The 27,958-nt window shown below is 38.3% G+C and overlaps 1 protein-coding gene across 1 annotated transcript in view; it reads right to left on the bottom strand.

Annotated features, from left to right (window-relative positions):
- LOC130265325 (fibrillin-2) overlaps positions 1 to 27,958 on the bottom strand; it is a 76,006-nt gene that overhangs the window by 38,739 nt on the left and 9,309 nt on the right. The window contains exons 5-19 of the mRNA XM_056514345.1: positions 25,719 to 25,844; positions 23,229 to 23,354; positions 18,118 to 18,237; positions 14,706 to 14,843; positions 13,355 to 13,405; positions 13,046 to 13,171; positions 10,678 to 10,905; positions 7,758 to 7,883; positions 5,822 to 5,950; positions 4,573 to 4,698; positions 3,764 to 3,889; positions 2,854 to 2,976; positions 2,608 to 2,733; positions 1,906 to 2,031; positions 808 to 930 (exon numbers count right to left, since the gene is read on the bottom strand). Of these exons, the coding sequence (XP_056370320.1) occupies positions 808 to 930; positions 1,906 to 2,031; positions 2,608 to 2,733; positions 2,854 to 2,976; positions 3,764 to 3,889; positions 4,573 to 4,698; positions 5,822 to 5,950; positions 7,758 to 7,883; positions 10,678 to 10,905; positions 13,046 to 13,171; positions 13,355 to 13,405; positions 14,706 to 14,843; positions 18,118 to 18,237; positions 23,229 to 23,354; positions 25,719 to 25,844 (1,920 nt within the window). The remainder of the gene's footprint in view (positions 1 to 807; positions 931 to 1,905; positions 2,032 to 2,607; positions 2,734 to 2,853; positions 2,977 to 3,763; positions 3,890 to 4,572; positions 4,699 to 5,821; positions 5,951 to 7,757; positions 7,884 to 10,677; positions 10,906 to 13,045; positions 13,172 to 13,354; positions 13,406 to 14,705; positions 14,844 to 18,117; positions 18,238 to 23,228; positions 23,355 to 25,718; positions 25,845 to 27,958) is intronic.

Consider the following 27,958-nt stretch of genomic DNA (forward strand, 5'->3'; position numbering starts at 1 on the left):
GAACTGAAGAAATGTAGTGAGGTAAAAATCTGCCACTTATTTAGAAAGCCTCCTCAAGCAATAGAAGAAAGTGAAAACAATGCAATCTCATGAGGGTTGATGCAAGTTATTCACTTGGATGTTAATATGTATGAGAAAAAAGAAAAAAAAGAGAGAAAAAAAAAAAAAGAAGAAATGAGAATCATATATGGCAATTTTTTTTAGCACGTTACATCAATAAAATTAATCCTTAAATGAAGCTCCTCTTCCACAGATCCCAAAATGTTCTCAAAACAAAAAGCAAGTATCACAATCTTTTACCCAGCAAACTGAAACACAAAGGCAAGAGGACATACACAACCAGAGCAAAAGCAGATACAGGCTTCCCCCGCCCCTCCAGTCCCAATCTGGTTTATATCAGGGGCTGTAAGTCACACATATTACAAGAAATTTAGAAAAAAATGTTTGAAGGACTGTAAATATCTGACAGGAAACAACAAAACAAAATCTATTTAATTTCTGGTTTTTGTGGTTTTTTGCACATTCAAGTAGCAGCTGCATACAAACTTTGTAAAATACATAGTTAATTCAGTATGATGTTACAGCATTACTTTTCTACCACAGTAAAATGTTTTTTTTCTTAGAAAACCAAATCTGTGAAACATAATAATCTTTGATACTCATTTACACAGGCTGCAGCAGACAAAAGAATAATTATTTTTTTTCTAATGGACTAATCATACAATCACATTATATACTTTCAGAAAAAAAAAGGAAATAAAAAGGGTGGAGAAAGAGAAAAAAGATCTTTATTTTTCATATACTTACCAATACACTTCATGCCATTTCCAACCCAACCTTCTCTGCAACTGCATTTAAAACTTCCTGGCACGTTGACACATGAGGCATGCATGTCACAGTTGTGAGCTCCAATTTCACACTCATTCACATCTACAAGCACAAAACAAACTATCAGTATTTACATAATAATATTAAAAATTCTGTTCCTTTTACATATTTCCTCTGTGAGGGTTTGCAGTCCTTTAAAAAACAAATGGTTAAGAACATAGAATAACTGAAGCTATCTATTTGTATTCTGAATTAGTAAAAACAAGTAACAATTGCATTTTATTTTTGCTCTTTGTTTGTAAACATGGCAATCAGTCCACTTTCCTACAACTGCTTTTCAGCTTGAAATTAATGCTGTTTTCCAGAAATATGAAATATGCTGACCTTTTTAATGTCTAAAACTGGGATGAGGCTTTGGGTGCACAGTCACCTTTCAGTTATAAAAGTAATTATACAGCAAGGGCTGTAGTATTTATAGAACAGATTCCTAAATATGAAACTGCAGGAGAAATTCTGTCAGCTTTTCTGGATAAGCCTGTATTCTTGAGAGCATGCAAAAGAAAATGTACTGCTTAAATATCACAGGAACTTGTAGTGTGACTATGAGTGTCTGTAGAGCTTTGAAAATTGTTGGCAAAGGTTGAAGGATTTTTTGTTTACTTTCATTTTTCCTCTTGTTCTTTCCTCAGACCACATGGCCATTTCCTGCAGTTTGAGTTGAGATGAGGTCACCCTCCAGGTACAAGTGACAAATGAGCAATGATAAAATAATTCCAAAACAACTACAGCCTTGCCACTCCAACCCATGTTCAGTAACATGAGTGATCACACAACCTGTGCTGATAAAATCTTAAAAATTAGTTTGCAAGGGACCTCCAGCATTAATACTGGTGAAGGAACACTCCCTTTCAAACTCTGGCACATGACAGCAGATGGAAACACTCAGATATATAGATACATATATATATATAATATATTTGCAGATACCAACCTCTGTTCGTGTGTGAACACTTGTGCATTTACTGTACCTGGAAGCCAACCAAAGCATGTGACACATTCAATGGAAATCTGTTTTACCTGTGCATCCTGTGGTTCCTTTCTTGACAGAATACCCAACTTGACAGTGACAAATGAAGGAACCTTTGGTGTTTTCACACTCCCCAAACATGCAGATATTGGAATTCAAATCACATTCATTCACATCTGTAGGTGATTATAAATTAGTTGTTAGTTGGACATTATTGTCATTTTGGAACATTTTATTTCAGGTGAAGGTACTTACTCTATGAGGTCATAATATATTTCAGCTGTTCTATTGTGTAAATTCCCTATAAAAAGTAAGGATAAATGTGTAGTCTAAATATCTCTGATTTGTGGTAAAACAAATACCATTTGTTTTCACCTTTTTTGGGATGCTAATTAAAGTAATGCGAAGCAAACTTTTCCGTACAGGAATAATTTAAAATAATTTTCTTAAAACATATTCATAATAATTTTCTTCCAATGAAAAATTTTTGAAGTGCCCCCCCATTCTGCACTCCTCAACTAATCCCTTCTCAGTACACATAATCCACTATAGTAAAATCACAGTGATGTTTTTCAACTATGGGATCTGATTTATTGTTAAGGACTTGCCAAAAGGCAGGCAGTTCTTTTTTTTTTAATAATATACATAATTTCAATACCCACTTTCTAAGGATACAGTAGAAAGAACATCTTGAAACAAAAGCTGCATATTTTTCAAGACTTGAACTAAATTTGGTGCACACAGCTACTCACCAACACAAGTTTTCATGTCTACAGAAACCATAAATCCATCATAACAGAGGCAGTGATATTCCCCTGGGATATTGGTACACTGCCCACCATCACAGATATCTGGATTGTTTTCACATTCATCAATATCTGTGGGGGAAAGGAAAAAGCAGGTAATAATTCTGTCACTTTGGCATGGATGGGCTGGAACACCACGTTGATTTTGGCTGAAAGATGTGAAGCTGGAGCTTTTCATGTGCCAAAACCTACCTGCACATGTCCTGACATCTGGCATCAGAGCATAGCCATCACTGCAGCTGCACTCATAGCTGCCTTCTGAGTTAGTGCAGTGGGTGTCACAGCCTCCATTCATTATCATGCACTCATCAATATCTGGGGGAGCAATATTGGTAGCAGTAAGTCGACTTCTCTAAGAAAAAAGTCATATTCCCTTTACATTTTACATCAAGAAGTCTATCAGTGGCTTCATTCTGAATTTTTATTCTCATTTGACTGGCTCAGATTTTCATTTTTCCCTCTTCCAACAGTTTTTTTTCATCTGTGGGAGCAAGTGGCTAAGTTAAATGTTGCTTTTGTTCCTGTGTATTGCTAGGGGCGTGAAAAAAAGCTCAAGAAACAAAAGTTCGGAAAGGAAAAAAAGGGAAACCCTGAGAAACTTAAAGCTTGAAATGTACCACAAATTTGTATTTTTTTTTTAAGAAAGAGCTATAAGAAGCAAATAAAAAACCCTTTCAGTACTGCTGTTCTCCTTGCAAGGAGTTGATGTGCTGGCAGCTGCGTTATTCAGCATTATTATAGTGAAGGATTAAAGAGAAGTGAGAGATAAGCCATCAATGAATAGGGATTTTCTTGCTTGATCAAAAAATCTCAGTGTATTTTTCTGTTTTTTAGGTCAAACCTCTGATTTTAATGGAGAAGTACAGTAAGTATAATTTCAAAGCACCTTGCAGAGTTCACTACAGCAACCATCTTTTTATATCTTCTTTAAATTTCTTTATACTTCTGTATTTCCACAACAGCTCATAATAAGCCTCAAAGCACATGAGAAAACAGCCCCTGCTAATTTTCAAAAGGAAGGTGTGAAATTAAATAAAAGCAAGGAGAGATGGAACAACACAGCTGAGGCACAAACCCCCATGTGCAGGTGCACAACACTTGCCTGTGCATCCCTGTCTGTCAGGAGTGGGCTGGTAGCCAGAGTCACAGAAGCACTGGTATGTCCCAACCATGTTCACACACTTGCCATTTCTGCAGAGACTGTCACTCAACGAGCACTCATTTACATCTGGGGAAGAATAGTGCATATCAGTTGCAATTCAGAATACTTAACAGTTTTAACAGCTCAAGTTCCACGGAGAATGAGAGATAATATTGAAAACTGGTGGCTTTCAGGTTTACTCAATTTCTTTCTTGCTCTTGGTATGTTGCAGTTCAAGGAATGGCGTTCTGCACAGCTTGTTTAAGGTAATGTCCAAAGATTTATCTTTCCTGACTCAGGTCTGAGAGCATTAATTACAGAGTCTGCTGTGGGCATTAATTACCAAGTCTGCCATTTTCCATCTAGAAAATAAGCCACAGAGATTATGTTCTTCTTTTTAAACTTTTTTTTTCCTTCTTTCTTCTTTTCTTTTTATTTTTTTTTTTTTTTAATCATTTTGGTGGATTATACGCTAAAAGGAGAAATGCATTTTAAGACAGGACACTGCCTTTTTTTGACTGAGTAAAGTTGCTCCCATGAGTGGTACAGTCCTTTCAATTGCAAAATAATCCCTAAGAGACCTAATAAAACACTCCCCTTTGGAGTCAACAGCATTACAGGCACTGTGGATTTTACAGGCTTTTAGTCTTTGATTCGAAGATACTAATATAAAGCAGGAGTATTATTTTGTTAAGAGATTCCTGGGATTCCACCTTTGCCAGGGACTGACTGTTCCTCAAACTGGATGATTTTCCTGAGTTGAAACTCACCTAAGCATTCCTCCTGTGATGGTGACAGCTCATGCCCTGGGGGACAGTCACACTGAAAGCTCCCCTCAGTGTTCACACAGGTGCCACCTCTGCACAGCAGAGGGTTGCGTTCGCACTCATCAATATCTGCAAAGAAACCATCACGTGCAGATATAAAATGGGCACATATAAGGGGCAACAAAGAGAAAAGCTATTCCCAGTGTCTACAAGTGACAAAATAAAACAATGATTTCATAGTGTTGCTCATTTACTCATGCTGCACAACAGGACAAAGAAAAATTACATATTGCTATTAACTCTAAAAATGGGTATTTTTTCTCTCAAGAAAACCAGAAATTCATCATTTAACATTAGATATTAAGTAAAACATGGAATACAAACAAAGGTAGCAAATTTTTGGATGTTACCCTTTAGAACAATGTATTAATGTGATGTATATTTTTTTTAAATGCTTAAGGCAACCAGACACCTGTTCATGTATGCAGTGAAATTCTTGTCTGTGGATGCAGTCATGGTGGATGTTTGTGTCTCAATTTTGACCTAGATGACTCCTCAATTTGGTACTTCTTGTGTCTGCAATGGTGTGGCTGGGAAATATTCTGGCTACAGTCATAAAGGCAAACTGAATATTTGACTCACAAACCTGGTAAAACCAGCTAACACTACAGGTGTGAATGGAGAGAAATACAAAAGATGTTCAAGGTGGAGAATGCACTCACACTTCTGGGCTTCCAGGAAAGTCTAAAAGCATCACAATTTGCAAAAAAACAAGCAAAGGTGACAAGATTTTTTAAAGGTGGCTAGACAGATTTTGGTGTCTCCAGACCTATTCTTACAACTTTAAATAGATTAAAGAGATGTAATTTTTTTTCAGGAAATGCTGTGAGAATTTCTTGAGTCCTAGGAGCAATGAAAAGGGACTGACACTACTTTTGAAATTCCAACTTTCTATTCCTAACTTTACCAAATATTTGGGTACCCTATGAGCAGTTTTTAAGTTAATTGTGTGAAGAGTTGCTGTGATTCTAAAATATCCGTACGGAATAAGCGTCTCTTAAGGATAATAAGCAATTAGTATAGAGAACAAGCAAGGCTATATACTTAATTCAGTTATCTGTCTCTATAAACTGCATATCTGACTCATGTATATACAATAATGACTCATCTGAAGTGTTCAGTGTGGCAGTTCAGAGAACAGCCAGGCTTTGCACAGCAAATGGAGACTCCAGGGCATCCTGGCAGCACTTACCCATGCAGTTCTTCATCATCATAAATCCACTTTCATAGCCATCAAAGCACTCACACTCAAAGCTGCCAGGAGTGTTGACACAAGTACCACTTCCACACAAGTCTGGGGAAATCCTGCACTCATCAATGTCTGTTTCACAACAGTGGAGAGGTAGAAAAATCAAATTGGGTTTAAGGTTATCCTGCTCCTCACAGAAAAAAATTTCACTATAAATTAAGTCTACAGGAACCATATACAGTATCAAATGAATAGAGAAAAATTACTTCTAGAAACATCTGATTATGTGAAACAGTTCATGAAAGATTCCTAAGGCTGTGTCATCAGAGCTCTCAGGTCATAGTAAACTATGTAACAAGTTTGCTTCTATTAAGTGTAATTTAAGGTTAGATTCTTAAGGAGGTAACTAAGTGTAAACATTCTAAGATATCATTCTTACAGAGGTATCAACTGACTCCGTGACTACAGTACCCTTGATTGCAATTTGATAATGATGAAGATATTTATCCAGTAATAGCATTATAAACTTACATACCCCTCTTCCATTAGGAATGAGCTCCTATCAAACTAGATTTACAGCTCACTGGTTGTCTTGTCAGTTAAGTTTGAATGAAACCTACAGTGGAAAACTATAGCAGAAAAGACACAAGAGCTCTTCTTAAATCACACTGGTTGTGAGTCAGAAATCTAAAGAGGAATTTTAATGTGGATATGATCCAGTGAAACAGGTCAGGGTTGCAGAGAGAGGACTTTGTGCCACTGTCCATGTTTCTGCTGGGTGATGACACCCAGTTCTCACAGATGTGTGGAGGTATCAGACCCATACAGCAGATTTGGGACATGAATGAGTATCTGGGCTCCTACAAGCTTTATAAAACAATTTCTAGCTGATTTAAAACAAGAAAAAAGGTCATCTATTTAAGAAAACCTGTTTCTCTACAGCTGCTCAGTGGAATAATTTCATCACCACAGAACAGATGGGAAAAAAGCTTTGCAGGGAGTTTTCTGACCTGTTCTGGTTAGTTTAGAAATAAAGTTTGTTAAATGCATTCTTCATCAATGCAATCACTATAAAAACAAGGAAATCACCAGTAAGGGCAACATTAGCATCCAGACCAACCTCAGTGAACATGCCTTACCACCCACACTTTGTAGTTATTACTCAGACACACTCATGGACGCCTGTATGTAACAAAACCTCCTTCACTTGCAGCACAGAGCCACCCACAATGCAGGCATCCAAGTCCTCACAGCCATAGAACTGTCAAGCTTATCTTCAGATTTTCCAGACAGTAAAGCACAAAATCTGAAACTCATAAATTAAACTCCTATGTCTGTATCCTCCTGAGTTATTGTTGCACTGGTATCAGAATTGCTGAGGTGCCCTTGTGTGTCCTCAGCTATCAAATCTAAATGAAAATTAACTTGCAGTCTCTAAATTAATTTGGTAATACAATGACCAGAAAGTAGGAAACATAAATTAAGATAATCTCCATATTAGAACATCAAACTTGTCTTTGCTGGTGATCCTTATTGATTTTTTAGGTTGTACTGATACAGCATGACCTGAGCATCTTAAACACCAACTATAAAATGCTAAAAATGTTGCCTTTATTAAATAACCAGTTTCTTAAAGGGAAACTTGAGACTGTTGATCATTCTGTCCAAAGATTAAGCTCTTAGAAATGGAAAGGAAATTAATGGCATTAGGTTTTCAGACCAGCAAGCTATGCCACAAGAGCAAGTTCCTTTAAAAAGTCCCAGGGATGTGGTGGAGTCCCCATCACTGGGTGCTTCCAAGATGGACAGGGTGCCAGGTAATCTCATCTGGGCGCCCTTTACCTACAACAGGTTGGAGGAGTTGGTCTTTTCAACTCTTTTTTAACCAGGACTATTCCATGATTCCAGGAAAACTGTGGAACATGCAGGGCTTACTCACCTGTACAGTTTCTTTCCTCCATATCTAAAGTGAATCCACTGTTACATCTGCATTTGAAACTTCCAATTGTGTTTCTACATTTACCATTCATACATATCCCAGGAAACACTTTACATTCATTGATATCTAGGAATAAAAAAAAGAAATGAACATTCATAACGACAAAGATATATGGAATTAATGGGATTTCCTGTTCCTTCTTACCAATTGCACTGAGCATAAAGGGCAGGGTTTGGGACATCCTTGGAGACTTGACTGAAGGTGAGATGTTTCCCTGCCTTTTGGACTGTTCATGCTTCATTTGCTTCACAATCCACAAACCAGTCATTAAAAATGTATGTTTATCAGCAAAGAAATGCAGTGATGCTCTTAGAAGTGAAATTCTGATATGTGTATTGTGCTCAATTTTGCTTTGTGTCACAAACAATATTCCTGGCATTCCTGAGCCAGCTTGTGAAATGTGCAACTATTCCTTGGTTAACTGGGTTCAGTCTTTATATTGAGACTGACAGAGTTTTATCTGGAGTTCAGTTTTGAAAATGGTATTTTCTCTTTGATAGAATATCAAGTGAAATGTTTCAATGTTCAAATGTTTCAAATGTTACCCTCAATTCTGGGTAACACAAACTGTTAAAGGATCTTGCAGAGGACAAGGATTTCCTACATTACTATTATTTGCTGAGGCAATGCCTTTTTCTGAGAATCATCTTCAATGAAGTAAATATCTACCTCCCATGCATTTCTGCAACTGGAACATAACAGTGGTCCAAATAAAAAACCAGAAACTGGAAGACAAACCTCAGAGAATCTCAGCCTAGACAAGATCTATGAAATATCATAAAAATATTGATAAAGTTATTGTTGCAATTGTTGTTGTTATTTTCCTTATTTCTATAGTAAATCATCAACAAAAACCAAGAGCTTAACCTAAGAGTAACAACTCCTAAAAATCAGAGCTAATTTATGGTGAAGCAGAGGTCCAATCTGTTATAGTTTTCTCAAGCAACTCAAAATATTCCAAGACAAATGCTGCAGAATATTTCTTTAAGAAAAGAAAGTAACAAAAAAAAATACTAATGAATTCCTGGATTACCTGAGCTTCTGGACACAGAAAACTACAGTTTTTCTTCTCAAGTTTTAGCCATCTGGAGTGACTTGGGTCTGGTTTCTTAACATTTTCCAGCCCATTCTGTTTTGTTGTTGCTTTACAGGAGGTGAAGCTAGCAAAAACTGGACAAAATACTTTTATTTACTCCTTTATCACTGCAGATTCTTGTTGGCACTGCCTCATGATCACAATGCAACAAACACTCTCTTCTTTTAATCACTCACTGGTTTTGCACACCAGAGAATGAATCCATCCTTCTTCAATCTCCCGGAGAGCCCTGGTCAAATTTTGGTGATATTTTATGCTTATATCTAAAATAACTAACTTCACAGACCATCTGATGATCAGTTTACCCCCTGCAAAGCACTAGCTTAAAAAATGTGCACATTTAGTGTTATTCCCGTAATCCAGAGCTCCTCTCCTTTCAGGAATTTCTTTCTTCTCCTTACCCAGTTCAGACTTTACACCTTTTGCTCTCATGTTCCCATGAAAGCAGAGAATACCTTTATACCATCTCTGAAGCACACTTAACAAGCAGCCTCAAACTCAGAATTTCTTCAGGATACCCTCTTCGATGCACCCACAATTCATCCTAAGCATTGAAGCCTTAGGATTTAACTTTTATGTTCTTCAGATCCTGTACTGCTTTAGTGTATGGGTCTAAAACACCATAGCCTGTCAGCTACTGTTCTCCCATTTTATTCAGGAAAAACAATTCCTCTCTAGTCCTGAAACTCAAGGACAGTGGGGACTCACTGTCTCACGCCCCAGAAGCGTAAATAAAAGTGACTTGGGGAGGGAGCAAACTTGGAGTAAATTACTTTATTTTTTAAAGCTGTAACTGGAGGATTAAACTGATATATAAAAGCCAGCTTTGGAAAAACAAACTTTTAATTGTGTGAAGAATTGTGATCACTGTCCATCTTGGGCAAGGCCTCTCTCAGAGGCTCAAGGCCCAAGGTGTACCTGTTCAAGGCCTTCAATAAACAGGTGCTTTTATTCTCTGAATTTTGTCTTATTCTCTTAATTTCCAGCTTCTGCTCTAGGTAGCCACCCCAAGGCATCAGTACCATCAGCTCTTTCACGCAAATGCCTTTATCCCACTTCTCAAGCAACAAGCTGCCCCAAACCCTGGAATTCCCTCAGGACACGCCCAGGGAGCACCCACCATTGTGATAACTGATAAATGATTCATGTTAATCATAGAGGTTTTGGAGTTTGTATAAACCAGAATACTTAAAATAAGAAAATAACATGGACCTAGATAAAGGGAAATATATGATTAAACCCACCCTGTTTAAATCCCCCTGTTATGAATATTGTGTATACCAGTTTGTAAAAGAAGGAAAAACAAAAAGGGGGGTTTTCCATAGTCTGAAAGGTTTTTTTGCAGTATCAGATTTCTTGCCTTTGTGTGATCAATCACAAACTATCTGCTAAAGATCAGGCTTCCCATTTCTTCTGGTTTTTATCTACCAAGACCAGGTGGTTACGACCAATTGTCCCAAGAGCTGTCCCACGGAAGTTTGCAAGTTTCTTTGACCACCACTGCTTACCTTGCAGAATTACTACAACAAAGCAATAACAATTACTGATTACTACAAGGAAAACCAGTCTATAAAAAGCAGCTGCAACCCAAGTTCGGTGGAAGCGTGGAGTGGGCGGTGACCCCTCACGTTTTCCCCAGCGCGCCGCTTTCTCTGTCTACACAAAACAAAGCAACCTATATTTTGCTGAATATCGAGACTTTGTTTCTCATTTATAACACCGTTAACCCTCGGGCGCGAAAACGGGCAGAAAAGGAGCGCTGACCTTTGTGGAAGGGCCTGCCGGTGAGAAGGTCCCTCCTGTTGGAGAAGCCGGGGCCGCGCGGGCACAGGGCGCGGTGCTGCGCGGAGCCGGGCGCGGGGCAGCGCCGGCAGCCCGAGCCCCAGGCCGCCCCCAGGCCGCAGCAGCACGAGTCCATCCGCAGCCTGCCGGGCACGGGCTGCGCGCACTCCTCCTCCTCCCACCGCAGGTAACACTGCTCCGTGCGGATATCTGCGTCCCACAACAACAAACAGGCGTTTGTGCCTCTCCTCAGCTGCCTCTCCGCTGAGGCCTGGGCGGCAGGCCTCGGCCGGAGGTGATCTAAAAGATGAATCCTGGGCGCTGTGTGATTAACTCCATCAGTATTATTTAGCTAGAAATAGATGATAAAGATGCTTATGCTAGCTCTGCATAACCTTGTGTAGTTATCTACAAAAAGATGTGCCGTTTTAAGAAACTTTCCATTGGTGCCTTAGGATTTTACCTCAGATATTTTTCATATATTTATATATTTATACAATCCTGCATTGAAGTATAGTGATACAGTAAATCTTTAGTGTATAACTCCAAACACCATATTCAGTGCTAGCTGCTGCTTTCCCACTTTGGGCAGACACAACAATTCTTCTCCAGGCTGGGAATCAAGGACACCTCACTGCCTCAGGCCCTACAAGTGTAAATAAAAGTGAGTTGGAGAGGGAGAAAACTTGGGGTAAATGACTTCATTACCTGAAGCTGTAATTGGAGATTAACTCCCAATATGCAAAAGGATCAAACTTATAAAAGTGTGAAAACCTGTGACCTGCTGTCTGTTTTTTGGGTGTAACCCCTAGGGAGCTTTGTCTGCCCAAAATGTACCAGAAGGCCCTTCAATAAATATACCCACTTTTTATTCCTTCGATTTTGTCTGGCCTCTGCTTTTAGGTAGCCCTGGAAAAGGCATCAGTTTCCTCATGAACAGAAGGCTGTTTGTAGGGTATTTTAGGGGAAACCCTCCAAGCTGAGTCCTGGGCCCTGGCCAAGCCATCAAATCCAGGAATTTATGCACTAAAATATATATAATCAGGCCACTTTGACTTGGTGATTTGAGCCTATAAAAGCTTGACTCACTTTGGAGGTGAATTTGGAAACCTCAGCTATGGGTGGACACACTGAGTAGGATTTTCCCAATTGCTGGGAAGGGTTCTCCAGATCATCGCTGTGAATGAGGCTCCACAGAGAGTGAGGATCTGGATGATGGTAAAGTATTTAGACAATTGGTGATGTATCTTTCTCAGTCACTATCATTTCTCTCACAAAGTAACAATTAGGTGCACTACCTTGTTTACTTTTGCTTGTTGCTAAAGCCAAGAGTGTAGTTTTACTGAATGTATTGTTTTACTTTTGTGTTGCCTTTATATTCTTAGTAAAATAAGACAATTCTTTCCATGGTGTCTGTGTTTTTAAATCTCCCCTGTCAATTGGCAGAAGACAAGCACACATTAACGCTGAGCTCCTGCTCAAGACTCTACATTTCTGCACAATGTACTGCCATTTGAAGCTGCTAATGTTTCATTATAGTTAAATTTCTGTGTCCTTCTTGTGTCACATAAATGTACAAGAGTTACTTTTGCTGTCTCCCAATATCAAGATACACCCTTACCCTCACATGACTTGTGTTTTTTAGGATTCTGTGTGTATTTGACAGGGTAGACACTTGTATTTCTTTACTGTACCAAGTATTCTCACTTATAAAATGACTCTTTTATTTGATAGGACAGGCACATGTATTTCTTTATTGTACCAGGTATTCTGACTTATGAAATGACCCTTTAGTGGCTCTTGTGGTTAAGAAAAAAAAAAAAAAAAAAAAAAAAAAAAAAGCTGACTGTTGTAGGCTTACTGTAATACCAGTAGCAGGAGAACACAATAGGGTTTCCAGAAAAATTAATTTTGGTTATGATACTCAAGAGTCCATCTCATTAGCAGCAAAGAAGGTCAACCAGAATACAAATCAACCAAGTGTGCAGGCAAAATCTTATGTACCCAAATGTCAGGAAAAAAAACCACACATACTGGCCTGTGTACTGAAAAAAAAAGACTAATTTACACCAGTATATTTGTGCTCATCACCCAGGACAGTGATCAGGAGTCAGAGCAGGGACAGCACTTTAGCACAGCCTACTGACAGCACTGAGGAAAAAACAAGACTCAAGACAAACTCCTTCCTCGAAGGAACTAACAGCTCCTCTCTGAACTGGCACAGATATTTGGTATCTGAGCAACACATTATCTGGGGTAATTCAGAAACAAACCACTTTATTTCAAGCCTCTCGAAGAAGGATTTTGGACAACTATGGGGCACAGCTGTGAGAGTGGGGTGCGCTCTTACCTAAACACACTCGCCCTGTGCCGTCCAGGGTCAGCCCCTCGGGGCACTCGCAGTGAAAGGAGCCTCTGCTGTTGATGCACCGCCCATTGGGACAAACCCCCGGGAAAACCTCACACTCGTTTACGTCTGTCGGGGACACAAAGAGTTCGGTTACCTGCTGAACTCCAAGGGGAGAGCTACAGCTCCATGGAGAATTTTAAGTGACAGGAAAGAAACTACACAATAAATCCCCTTTTATCACGTTTTCAAAGTGGGGGGGGGGGGGGGGTGGGAAAAAGTGACATCTTGAGTAAGAAGCCAAAACTTCACCTTCACAGGTAACACCCTTCACTCTGGCAAATCCTCTTGAGCAAGCTGTGTCTGGAATCAAGCAAAAAAAAGATTGTTACTGCTTTAGAGTGACAGGAAGGCAGGAGAAAAAAAATTAAAAACACATCTAGCTTCAGAATTCACTAGTAATTTCACGGTGTAAGGTGGGGGCTGCTCCAGCCTCAATCAAGAAAAGCATTGACTCATACATGCTGTTTAAACTAAGTGAATAGCTGAGGAAATTAAATCTTAGACCATTACTTTCTCATGAAATTACCAGCATCAAATCAGATCAGTCTCTGCATTCTCATGTAGCTAAAACTCCTTTAAGAGGCCTGAAGATTTAAAACTGCAATAAAATCAATTATCAGCTAATTTTTTCCCATCAAAGCTTAATAATAGATCTGAGCAATGAGATCACTTTAGGAGTTGCATGTAAAATTAAGCATCATATAATAATTTGAGAGCTTACTGTAATTTAACTACGTGCAGAATAGGAAATTCAGGGCCCAAACACATGCAATCTGAACTAATCATCTGTCTAGGTTTGGTTAGATTTTGATCAGTTTTATCAGTCTAACCTGACCATGCTGCTTCCTGAAGTCCAAAGGAATATCTTTGCTGCACTGCAGAGTGCAGAGTTAAGAGCTCTGCTGAATGCTGCTTTCACTCTGCTTGTTAGAGGGGATACATGTGCCCACAGTTACTTCTCCAATTAAAAATCAGAGGCTAAAACATCTTGACACCAGTTCAGCTGCCAGTGGCATTCTTCAAACCTTAAGGGGATCAGTATTTTTGCCATAAACCAGAGTACAGTTAGCATTGCTGCTTCCAGCTTCCATAACTAGCCCTGAAATCTTGATTTCTGCAATCAATAATGGTACATAAGCTACATGTCTGAATAGAGTTGGGAAAAAGGTGTTAACAGCCCACAATATAAAAAACAGTCCAGAATTTTACCAGATATTTCACTTTACTGTTTTAGTTCTTACCTCCCTATCCCAGTCAATACACAGTCCTTGTGGAGATGGAACATATTGTAGCCATTAAGTGGTCTACTCACATGCTATTTCCTGGCATGCTTCAAAGTTATTAGAATGATCTCTGATGGTGGAGATTACAAGTCTAAGATAGATAACTTCTAAAGAAGACAATTTCTTCTCATAGGTTTTGGGCGGGGGGGGTTCGTTTTGGTGGGGTTTTTTTGGTTTGGTTAGTTGGGATTTTTTGTTCTGTTTTTTAGGGGGTGGGGGTTTTTTTGGTTTGTTTTTTTTTAATATACAGAGGTGATAAGGATCTACTAGTGATACTTATTCCCTTCTCCCAAAAGATGGAGGATATTGGAGCATACCTAATTCACACCGTTCACATGGGCTGCCCCAAGCTGCTCCTAAGGTAGCACAGCACTCAGATTTCAGCGTGGCACCATTGATGTTGACTTCACAGTGGCTGTCTCGGATATTAAGCCAACAAGTCCCCTTCAGGCTGTCTGCAGCAGAACAGAAAGCAAAAACAATACAGAGCTGTCACAGCCAGAAGAGCTGGCACCCCACATCCATGACACCAGCAGGCAGAGTGCCAACCAGGGGAGCACAGGCTCTCTTTAAAAAGAAAAAACTTCCATAAGAGTAATTTCATGCACATTTTAGTTTAGAATTGGTGTAAAGGGGCATTTTACCATCCAGGTCCCACAGCTGGCAGTAGTCTTCCATACACTGCAGTGGATTTATTAATTTACTTCAGCAAGTTGCTGATCCATCTAAAACATACAAAAGCAGACATCCCATCCTGGGACTCCCTTTCCCAGGTTGAAGGCCTGAACCCTTTCTGAAATGCAGGTATTCTTGTCTTTTTTGAAGGAAAGCCTTCAAGGTTGTAAGGAATTTTTAAAAAAATAAAACATGGTAGGTAGGAGTGTTTTATATTATCTTAGGGGTGTGGCTCTGCTGCTGCATTGGTTTCACTTTGAAAAGTAAGTCAGATCTTGAATCAGGTACTTGGTTTTATCTTTACCTTTACACTTCCCTACCTTTACAAGGTTACTCTCAAAAGGCACAACATTTCTTGAGACAGGCAACAACCTTGGTGATCAGACAGGAAAAGCAGCCTGTAAAGTCAGACCCAAACCAGGAGATCAGCCTGGGCAGGGTTTAAATGAAGGTGCATATTCAGAGTTCAAGGCTAAGCAAGTGACCCAGACAAATTTAGTTTGATGAATAATGAAAGGAGAATAGGATTTGGGTTTAAAACTTACATGCACTGGATGTGCAAAAAGCCAGTATCCCATGCTCAGGAACAATGTGCTTAAGACAGAATCATTCCAACTTATTTTCTTCCAAACAGCATCAACTTTTCTACCAAGCTGTCATGTTAAAAAATTATGTGGACCACAGGGAGCACAGCCTTTCTTTGGTTAAAGCAACAGGAAAAAACCTCACCCAGTAATGTGAGTGAAATCAGGCCCAGAAGCTGGGCAGGGTATTTCATTAAGAGTTAAGTGTAAAATAGTTTTATTATTTAGGTTAACATCGGTCTCAAACATGTGGGACAGAGCTCCATATTTGAACAAGTGCATAAATAGAGAGCTCAACATTATTTCCTTTAACTTGCAAACTTTATAGGAGTGAAAAGTCAAAACCACTATCTCAAAAATTATTTAAATTGTACAAATAAGCAGGTGCTTCTGTTCACACCAGCTGCATCCATGCTATCCTGTCAAAGTCTGCTGATCTTTTTCAGGCTATTCCTTTATTTTGCACTGCCTCTTTTGTCCAGACAAAAATCCTTGGTGAAAGAGTTATTATCCAACATCAAAGCATTCCTTCTGTTGCTCTTATCTCTTTGATTCTGACTTGAAGAAGAATATATGCATACTACAGGCAGATGGCATCCTATTATTGTGCACTGGATGAACTCCACAAATCTTGACTAAAAATATGCCTAAAAAGCATGTAAAGTGTGTATTTCAAAAAGCACAAATGGGAGTATCCCTAAGGTATGGGCAATTCCCAAAATAGCAATGAAACACTTTTATACTTCAAGCATGCTTCAAAAACAATTTCCCTTTTTTTTCTCTCCATGAGCAGGGTCTTAACATTGCCAAAGCTGCTCATGGGCAAGCACAGTATGTCAATATCATTGCTGAAACTTTATATTTTAACTGCTGAACTTTCTACCCTCGTTTGCTGAAGGTCTGAGCTTAAATCTGAGTGTAAACGCTGTGAATTGCATTCTGACTGTAATTTGAGCAAGACATTTTTCTCTCTGCTCAGGAAAGCTCACAGAAAAGAGACAAATGTCTCACATCTCTGCTGAATAATCTGGTACTGATTCTGGTTCTGACATGAGAGCAAATTTAAAGCAAAAAACCCACAAACTTGTCAGAATCAGACATTACCTTACTTTGATCATTCCTATGCAGAACACAAAAAATCCTAAACCTCAATATTATTTTAGTCCTTCATTTATGTTTAGGAATAAGGTATCTGTTGTTACAGCAGTGCTTTACAGAAGCAATCTGATTTAAAAAAAAAAAAAAAAAAAGAGAGATATATTCAATATGCAAGTCTTTCTCTACAGGACTAATGGAGGAAAATCAACTTGAGATTTTAAATGGAATACATTTGATAAGAACATTTTTAAGATTTTCTACATAGTAAGCCACCTGTAATCTCCAGGCCCTCACTCACTTTTCAATAACCCTTCCTGCCCTCCTCTCATTGCTTCCAGTGCCAATGACATTTTGGTCAAGGTGGAAAAATTGGGCTGTAGCAGTAAAAAATCTGTATGTCTTGCATAAACTTTGCTTCTGACCCTTCTGTCTTAACATATTCACACTTGTAGTGGGAAAACATGGTCCCCGAGACAATTTTTGTCAACATGAAAAACTAGTGATTAGGCTCACAGTATGTAGCTGGATCCTGTTCTTCAGTTTTTATCTGACTACTCAGCTGTTTTTCTGTTTATATTTTATGTTATTTATCACTGCTATTCAGGCCAAATGGGACATCATATTGTAAACAATCCAACGAAAACCATTTGCAAAGTGAATCCAGAGCACTGTTATAATTTAGGCTCTTGGTGAACTTGGGCCCCTTTGGATGTAAGAATACAAGATTAAAAATGAGAGGTACAAAAAGCATAGGTTAGTGTGGTTATATCAAGAAATTAGCACAACATGAAAATTACAAAAACAATAATAAACTTCACCAGCTACAAGGAAATAGAAGAGTTAGACACAGAAATAACATTCACTTAAAAAACATATTAAGGCATGGAAGAATTCCACTGGTAAATAGAAACTTGAGTCTTTGTATTCATTTTTCCATCTTAAGAAAATGCTGACAAGGCATGAAATTTGAACGGAAAACACCAAACAAATGCTTCTGAAAACAAAAGTAACATTTAAAATTAGCATCACCCACTTAACAATGACAGCCACTTATTAATGACACTGCAATACAGGGGCACAAATCCTAGAATAATTTCAATTATGCTACACAAATAATATGAAATAATGGCAGCTTATGAACACCTGTGAAGTACAGAAGACTGCAATCCCTTTGAATTTTCTTAGAAAGGCAAAGGAAAAAAAAACATCAATGAATGTTACTCCAATAAAATCTCTGCATTCTGCTGTTTTTCCAAAAGAACCCTCAAAAGATGCCAACATTTTTATATGTATGTAGAATATATGTCTCTCTGTGTGTATATATATATTTCTTTATTTATAAAAAGAGAAAATAAAACGAGGAAATACCCACCAATACAAATCAGTCCTGTAGGGTCCAACTTGCTGGCAGAGGAACATTCACAGTGGAATGACCCAAGGTTGTTCCTGCAGGCACCATTGACACATGGGCTGCTTTCACATTCATTTATATCTGTAATCCAGAGACAAAAGACATTATTAGAACTACAGAGTGCTTCTGGGGAGTATTGCACAGTGATTTATACTCCCTAAATGCTGTTGTGGACTGTGAGGGACCAGGACTGCCTAAAATATTTTCCCCTCCACTCCTCCCATCAAGGCAATCAAAAGATACAGGGACAGACAGGTAGCCTTTATTTTTGAAGTGCATATAATTTTGGAAGTGTTAATTAAATGGCCCTTTTAAATAAGGACAGTTAATTTCCAACATCACGGGCCATAAAGTTCTCCAGCATCAACTGCAACTGTCCCTTGAGAAAACAAAACTCTTTTTTCACAGAATGCAAATGCATTCCCAGCCACACCATGCAGAGCACAAACAAAGCCCTCATTGTTTCTGCCATTTATGGCTCCCTGAGAAGAATTAAGAAAACCCTGTCAGAAGCAAAATATCACAATGCTGGCTGCAACTCTCTAGTTATGGAAATGTTGAAGAAATAGCAGTTGCAATTGGAATACTGTAAATGGTGCTTCTCTTTAGCCCCAAAATCCTGTTTTTTATGCCTCTGAGGTTTTTAAGCCTGTTCACATGTAAGAATAGGACCCCTGCAGACAGCATTATTTGCTGATTTTTTCTTTTAAGTGGAATTAGTTTTAAGATTAAAACAATACAAACAAATTCTCTCCAAGAAGAATTGTTGATGTGTATCCACCATTTCTTTCTGAACCCAACTAATTTATTTTTTTTATGTATCCTGAATCAAGCCATATATTCTAATCCAACCAGTTTCCTTTGGCAGGCCAGAAGTAAAAAATGTTTAGTACTTGCTTATGTTTGCTAGCAGTGCTTGAGGAACATCTTGTAATATCTATAAATTAAACCAGCTTAATTTAAATTAAATATAACCTAATGCAGTGTCTAGCTAAGCACTAGAGATAGTAATAGCATCATAATAAGAGATAATTTTCAAGACAAATTGAAATGCCTTCCATATTTTTTTTAAGTTTTCTAAGAGACACAATTTGCTATTTTGGTATGATGCATCAAGTCTTCATTTCACTCGAGATCTGTGCATCACAGGAAGCAATAGGTATTTAAATATATATAATTTAATAATATGCACGCATTATTAAAAAAAAATAAAGCAAGAGAGAGAGAGATAGATAAAAATGCCCAGAATCAGTAAACTTCGGAAACTGTGATGTCTCTCTTCATGCCAAAAGCAAGCACTTAATTTAAAAGCCAGCTTTCACAGATCCTTTACTTAATGGACTTATCTACTAAGAGCAAACAGGACTTGGCTTTGACTGTCAGCAACTTTCTGAACAACAACAGAGCTTCATGCTTCTGAAGCCTACTCTTAAACTGTGGACTGCCCATTTTAAAGATAAATCATACACAGATAAAGGGATGTAAAATCTAAGAGGCTTTATCAGGTCCGAACAATGTGCCTCATTGTTAGTTCTGGCAGAATAAGCTCCAAGTCCCTCTGCATCCAAGCTGGCAATCAGGAGTCCTCACCAGCAGTTATCTGCTCTGCAGCAAGGCCTTCTCCTCCCTGTGAATGTATTTTATACTCTGTTACCTCAGGTTTTTATTACCCAGGGAATGCTGCCTGCCTCTGCTGCTTCCCACTCTCTCCCCAGCCAACAACACCTGGTAGTGGGAGTGTTCTCTGCTGCCTTTGCAGAGAAACCAAGTGGTTCTTAAAATCATAAATCACACTGACAGGAAAAAGGAATCTACTTTATGTCAAATAATCCACTGAATAGAAATGCACTGGGAGAAAGACACACTTTAGCTTCCTCTCCATCCACCATCTTGCTTTCAGAAGTTTGTCTAGCTTTAAATAAAAATGAGAAAAAATTGAAAAGACAGGACAATTAACAAAATTAAAGTGATATATCTCTGTCCAACAAGTGTTCCTCCCTTCTTTTACTAAGTTGCAACTTCAGAGAAATTTCCATGAGGGACCAGGCATCATCTGTGAAGGTACTTGAAACTAAAAATGGGTGATTTTCATGTAAAGTGCCCCACTGTTTTAACAGCTGGCAGCTGTTAAGAGACCTCACACAGGTTTGCACAGATACAACCAATGAGCAAGAGAAAGTAAAAAGCAGACAGGTACCACTATCCAAAACATCACTTCAAGAAGATGCATGAAACTCAAAATTGCTTCACATTTATGGCAGTAGTATATAATGCCTATCTTTAATTTTCCCTGGCATATAGCAAGGCAGGATTACAACCAATTTTCTTCTAAGAAAAGACATCTTTTGTTTCAAATTTTCAGAGTTTAAACCAAAATCCGACAAAAAATTGAGGGCCTGGACGCCAATGTCCCCGAAACTACAACCAGAGAAGGGAGTAAGTGCAGATAGAGGTGCCAAAGTTCAACACATTTTGAAACATTTCAACATTTTGAGAAGTAGAGATAGCCCTTCTGCATTTGATATACTTTAGCACCGTGCTAAGTAAGGAGAAGAAAAAAAAAAAAAAAAAACAAAAACCCAAACTAAATGAATTTGGATAGTAATAGGCTGATAATAGTGAATTGACTACATCCCAAAATCATCATCCAGGGGAAAAAAAAAAAAAAAAAAAAAAAAAAGACTAAAGGATGATATTAAGTGCATTTCAGCATTAGTGTGCTGCTGATTCATGTGAAAAACTATCATACGCACAATGTAAACAAACTCCAAAAATTTTTACCCTACACCTTTCTCATAATACCACAAAATGATCATTTTTAAAAGAATGAGCAAGAAACCAAATGGATTTTAACACCATTTTGTGTGGTAAAATAAAACCCACTATGAATAAAGATATTTATTGAGGTGTGCTTTTAAAATTTTTTCTCTTAAGTGGAGTGAGCATACATTGTAAACGTCAGAGAAACCAAAATTGAAACAGTCCACTGTACATTCCTGGAAATGAACTTCAAAGCACATCTGGTTTACGTTTAACTAGTTATGTCACTGGAAACACAAACTAAACCATGGAGCTTGTCATAAAAATCTCAACTTTCACGGACTGTGGAGCCTCAAACATGTCTGTACTCCTCGCAACAAACTGATAAAAAATTTCAATTGAACTACAAACAAAAACAGTGAAGGGTTTTGTTGTTTCTTCAGAGTTGCTGATGACAGTCATATTAAAAATTTCTTGGTGACTAATAAGCAGCAGAGCATTTTTAAGTGTTCAACACAGAGCTCCTGGCTAAAGAAGGTTTTTACAACCAGTGAACTTGTAACTCCAAAATGAATTACAAGAAACAGGATTTGGGCAGAAAGAGAATAATTTCTTACTCTGCTGCCAACCCAGCATTACTATTGCCTACCCAACATGAGTAAAAAAGCAACACATTTAATAGTTTTTACAGACACTTTTACATAAAACCCCTCCTGACCAGCTTTTTTTACCTGACTAGCTAAATTTAGACATCAATCTAACAATGAGATTATTAGATGTATTAATAATAACAGTATCATTACCATTAAGAAATAAATCCAAGTTTGTGGTTTGAAAATGTAGATACATTTTATTTCAACAAGACTGGCTGGGTTGTCTGCATTCTGGGTCCTCATCCATCCAGCTCTAGGTCAGTATTTTATGCTCTGATGCTCTTGGTAGTGAGCCCCTCCCCTTACCATACTACATCAGCTTTTCTGTCTGGAAGATTCCTCAAGAAACAGGTACATTAAGGGCAGGTAGTACACTGTTTTCAGAGACAGAAATCTTCCAGTGCACAGACACTAATGACAGAGACAGACCCTGGAGAAGAAATTCCTGAGCACTGTGGGCAGATAGGAACTGAGACAATTTGGCACAGAGAGCTCTGTAAATCCATGAGGGTTGGCACAAGAAAAGCCCCACTCTGCACAAGTGGTACCAATTTGTAACATGGAAAAAGAGTTAGAACTAAGTTTTAAAGGTGACCTCTGAAACCCCCGTGTATTAAATATACAGGAATATAATTTCTTTTGTACAGAAGGGGTGAAGATGTTTTGTATAGAACATGTGAATGATTTTACACTGCCGTAATTTGAACCATTTCCACTTTTCTATGTGTTTGCTTAGCTCTATGGCAGTAACTTCTACCTGCTCAATAATAATAAGGACATGAAGACATTAATACCTTCCACCACTTCAGAAAAATGTGGATGATAACATTGGTTCACGTAACAAGTGTTTTGCAACAAAGAATTACAGCCTCCCCATCACTCAAAGAAATGCTGAACCATTTACTATAAAAACTTTCTAATGATTACAAATACTGAGATTTAAAGACTGTAGAACCAAACAAAAAATAAAGAAGAATACCAGGAAAATTCTACTACTCCAAATACTAATTAAGAGTTGAGTTGACACATAAGGTAATGCTTTCAATTTCACTTTTTTTGGGGCACAGTTTTCCAAGATTTTTTTAAGTAATTAAAATTTATTATTACTTTCTGCTATATGACATTTTTGCTGTTTTAACACCTCTGTTAAATAGTAATATAAGAAAGCAATTTTGGTTATACTGTAAAAATAAAGGACAATTTTAATATTCCTATGTAGTAATACCCAGGTCCTGGAATGCATCACAGATAACAGGATTTGATCTAGAATTAACTATCATCACAGACTGAAGGGAGAGAAGAAGGGAGGAAAGAAAAAGGAGACTCTGTGATCAAGACAGATGCAGTTCTCTAAATGTCAGACATGGTGTTGCTACTACATGTTTAAAGGCAAGCACGTATCCCCCTCTACTGTAGTTTAAAAATGTTGTAGCTAAGCAAAGGAAAACATTATCATATAAAAATTAAATTACTATTTGAAAAAAACCCAACAGGAATACCTAACACATTAAAAGGAGAGAATTTAAAAGAGAAATGTGAAGATTTAAGCAGCATCACAGCTCTCTCTTTTCCTCTGGTATCTACCATCACTCCCATGAGCATTTTGCTTTGACATGACACAAGAAACAACAAATCTGGCAGGAAGTGCAGGTTCCTCACCTTCACAGGTGTCAGTCTCCGAGCTGAACAGGTAACCCTTGGGGCAGGAGCAGCTGTAGCTGCCCGGGGTGTTCCGGCAGAGCCCGTTGTCACACAGCAACCCATTCACAGAGCACTCGTCGATGTCTGCAGGGGCAGGAGACAGACCCCAGCCAAAAATTACAGCTCTTACCTTCAGAGCTCTAATTCACCTCCAGTTCCTACTGCAATAAATTCTGTTCTGCCTTTAAAGTTGTTGGTTTTTTTCTTTTCTGCTAGAAAACTCACAAATCAGTTCATGGTTAGTCTTAAAAGAATAATTATGTTTTCTTGCAATGACCTTGATTGTTTGAGTTTGGTCAGTGACCTTTGTCAAATGACAATCACCTTTGTCATTTGTATGACTACAACATATAAATTCAGGAAGGTCTGTTTGCTTTGAAAATGTTACTTTAACTATTTATTTTTTTAAAACACACGAACATCAGTTTGCTAATTACTGTTCTAACTCTGTTTTATAGGCTAAAATTGTTTTTGTTATCCATGAAGTGGATTCAAATCTGTCCTGTTTAGTTCATGTATGGCGTCCATCTCAAGAATGGACATGTACCTCCTCTCCAGAGGAATATTTAAAAAAAAACCCCTATGATTAAGACCAGGATATCAAGCACACTGGCTTGGAAAATCCTATACATTAACACAATTCCCTGAACTCCTCTTAAACTAACTAAAATAATTCTGATTAAAAGTAATGTGTCTTCGTCATTGCCCCACTATTTATTCTATGAAAGAAGAAAAAATATAATTTTAAGCCTTTTCCTTTAATGCCCATCATATGTAAAAATAATCGATGTTGATAGAAGAATACTGATAGGATAAGTCAAGATAAATATGACATTTTATCCTGCTTCAGGCTGTCTTCTTTTTATTGACTGCTTGATTTCCCAAACCTAATACTGCAACTGAAATCTTAAATCAAATAGATTTTTAGACAGTTTTTAAGTTTTAAAATACAGAAGAAAAGTGAGAATGCAATATAACTGCAATCTGGAGAATTTTCGCTTCCCCAACTGCTTTAGATTTTCTAAGCTGTGCTTATTCCTGTAGGATTCAGACAGCAAAGCCTAAATTTCCCCAGATAATGAATCCAATATTTAAGTCTGGCAGCCATGAATTAAAAAGAGTTCTTTACAAACCTGTCCTTAATCTAACTTCATGTGATTTCAATCAAGGAAAGGAGACAAATTTCTAACCTGACATTTTCAAGAGCAATTTTGAGCTTGCTGTCATACAAACCTTTAGCCCAAACTGTACAGTGTGATGAATGCATTATTTCGTTAGAATCTCATGGAATAACTTCAGATTTGGACTCTAATCTGTTGTGATATGCTCTGTAAAAACACTAAACAATGCAGCTCACGATTTAAACCCACTCTGACCTGACAAAAATACTGTCTGCGTTCTGACTGATGACCATTTTTATTTCCTGGCATCTCATAAACTGTGTCATTAATTAAAATCTGTCAACCTTTTATCTGAGTGCTCAATTTAAATTCTTTTATTGAACAATTCTATCCAAGAATAAACACATCCTCACATCCAGTCAGCTTTATCTTTATTTAAGTAAATATATAGATTATACTAGCACTTACCTAATCCCAAGAGTCACTAGATAAACAAAACCCCTTCCCACAAAATCCACTTGGAGAACCAATGCTACATGAACCATTTTAAAAATAAAAACACCAATACTTTCCTGCAGCAGTGCTTTTCCTGCCAAAAGGTCATTTTTAGGGCTTTAGGAAGTAACTAGATGCAAAGTTCCTTTATTCAAGCAGATGAAAGGAGACACTTTATTTACTCTGTGTTTGCTTTGCATCACCAGGAAGGAATGTTTGATATGAAAACTATACCAAAGCTGTATAGAACAAGTTTTCCCGAGAAAAACTGGTGTTCTGTTGAGCACCAACAGCAGTGACAGGTCAATCCTCCTTTAAGTGCACAAAGCAATAATTCACCAAAATAAAGGCAGTACTTAAGGACAATGCTTTGGACATCCTGATGGTTTCAGAGAGATTTCCCTTAGCTTTTATTTTAAACAAACTTTGCCTTTCTGCTTAAAATTACCAGGCTATAAGCAACATGATTATACAATGCACTTGTGGTATAATACGCTTTTTTTCAATGTAAGAATTCCCAAAAGAAAAAAAGCAAACCACTGGATTTCATGTATGGACAGAACTAATAAATTTAATTAGATGGAGAGTGAAACCTGCAATGTTTCCTCCTGCTCACACTTCCCAAACAGTAATACTCACCCACCAAATGACAGGAAAATATACAGTAAGAATAACAATTCTGCAGTGATTGAGGAAAGCATCATCCCAGGTATTTTGCATTTTGATTGGAGCTTGAAGAAACAGATGTCTTGTGACCTGAATTCTGTCAGGCCAAATCAGCATCAATGCAATGATAAATAATTCAGCCACAATAAAAAAACACCAAACTTACCCACACAGTTGGTTCCAGCAGGATCGGGCTCGTAGCCGCTGTTGCAGTTACAGCGATAGCTGCCACGCAGGTTCTCACACATCCCATTGGAGCAAATGTCAGGATCCAAAGCACACTCGTTGATATCTGCATTAGCACAGCAACACAAGACCATCAGACACTGACAGGCATGACAAAGCTGTTGCTGTGAGAGGTGTGGGCAACACCCGATGCTGGGGCTCAGTCAGAGCCAAGGCACAGCACAGGTGCAGCCCGAAGGCTGAAAGAGGTGATTATTCTCATTTATTTGACATTAGAAGGCCAAAACTGCAATACTGTGTCCAGTTTGGGGCCACTTTACATGGCCCCACTCCTCAAGCCTCCTAATGCACCTATAGAATCCTGTCAAACTCTTGGCACTCCTTGCCAAACTCAGCCCCAGAGTGCTCTAGCTTTCCCAATCCCATGCCTACACATCTGGACAGCTTTCCTCTATTCCTCACAGCATCCTTCCCTGGTTCCAATGGCTGTGCATTTCCTTCTTACTCTTCACTTTGATCCTTACTCAGCCATACTAATCTTTGCCTTCCTTGCCTGTTTTCTTACAGGTGTGATCTCAGGAAAACATCTTCAGAGCTCTGTTCTGCTCCTTTAAACCTGAGGGCAGTTCCCCGGGGAATCCCACTCACTGATGCCTTAAGCAACTGAAAGTTCATGCTCATGAAATTCAGGGTATCTTTACTCCCCACCTGGCCCACACCCCTCAAAACCCAGCATGAATTCCAACAGGGGGGCTGCCATCAGAATATCACTTATTAGTTCATCTGTGTTGATAATCAACAGGTCCAGTAATGCCTGTGCTCTGTTTAAACTATCACCTGGATTACAAAATTTTCCCCTCAGGGTGCTCCTGGACTACACAGAGCCCATAGCAGTGTGGCTAAATTCCCTCAGCAGCATCAGTGCCTGAGGTGTAAGAAGAGGCTGAAGGGACTGGATTTGTTCAGCTGAAAAGAGGAAATATCAGAGGGACCTCTAACAGCACTTCTCTGTTTTTAACAGATGATTACAGACAAGATGGAGCCAGATTCCTCTTTGAGGTGCACAGTGACATGGCAGTAGACAGCACTTGGAAGATACAACAGTGGCAATTTAAATTAAACACCAGGAAAACAATTCTTCACACTGAGTGTAGCTAAGCACTGGGTTTTTTTCAGCCCAAAGAGGCTAAGAGACCTCCATGATTGGAGATTTTCCAAATTCCACCAGGCAAGGCCTTGAGAAATGGTTTAACTTTGATGATACCCTTGCTCTGAGCAGAAGGTTAGGTTGGATGACCTCCAGATATCCTTTCCAACCTAAACTGACAGCAAAGTACATGTTTGTAAGGTAAAGCTTGATGCAAAGCACCGAGCCTGTGCACGCAGTGCCTGTGGTTTACTAGGTAAGAAATTATAAATTATTAGGTGGCACAAGAATTTTCCTAATACAGAAGTAACGCATAGGTCAAAACTACAGCATATTCAGTCCTATAAGAACTTTTTGGAAATCTAATTTTTTTTTCTCAGACAGACGGAACAGGATGATGGATGAGTTATATTCCCTGAACTTACAGTCCCATATAAAATTTCTGCTGTAGTTGGAAAAGTCCAAAATATTCATATGAACTATAAGAAGAGTAACAGACTAATTTTAATACTTCTTGCCTCTGAGGAAAAGAGGGTTTTTCAATATTTTCCTTCTTCTCATATGGTAATCCAATTACTTTAAACAGTTCCTTTCCCAAGTCCTGGAAAGAAAGGGTGCTGGCCTAGCTTTGACTTCATGAAAGGCTTGTTTTATACTTGTAGGGCTCAACTTTTTGTAAAGAACATTTCCTCTTTAATCACAGTGCAGTTTAGATACTGATTTACACTTAATCATATATGCATTTAGAAAAAATCATGCTACCCTTGGGTAAAAAACTCAGTGCTATGAAATATCTGAAAAACTTCGTAAGAAAATACGATCTGGCATATTCAGATTTGTATTTTCTTTAGAGAATGCATCCTGTCGCTTGCTAGAATATTTGGGACAAGCCACACAAGAAGTGTACAAGCATGAAAACTGGCTGCAATGTTGCTGCACAAGATGAACAGAGAACCCTGTGTCTGCTCTGGAAATCTAAACAAAAAATGATTTTAGTTGGGATGTGGACCCATGATCTTTGTCATGCATTTGGTAGACAGCACAGTTGTTTCAATGTTTTAATGAGAAAACTG

This window comes from Oenanthe melanoleuca, chromosome Z, assembly GCF_029582105.1.
Source record: "Oenanthe melanoleuca isolate GR-GAL-2019-014 chromosome Z, OMel1.0, whole genome shotgun sequence".
NCBI classification, from domain to species: domain Eukaryota; kingdom Metazoa; phylum Chordata; class Aves; order Passeriformes; family Muscicapidae; genus Oenanthe; species Oenanthe melanoleuca.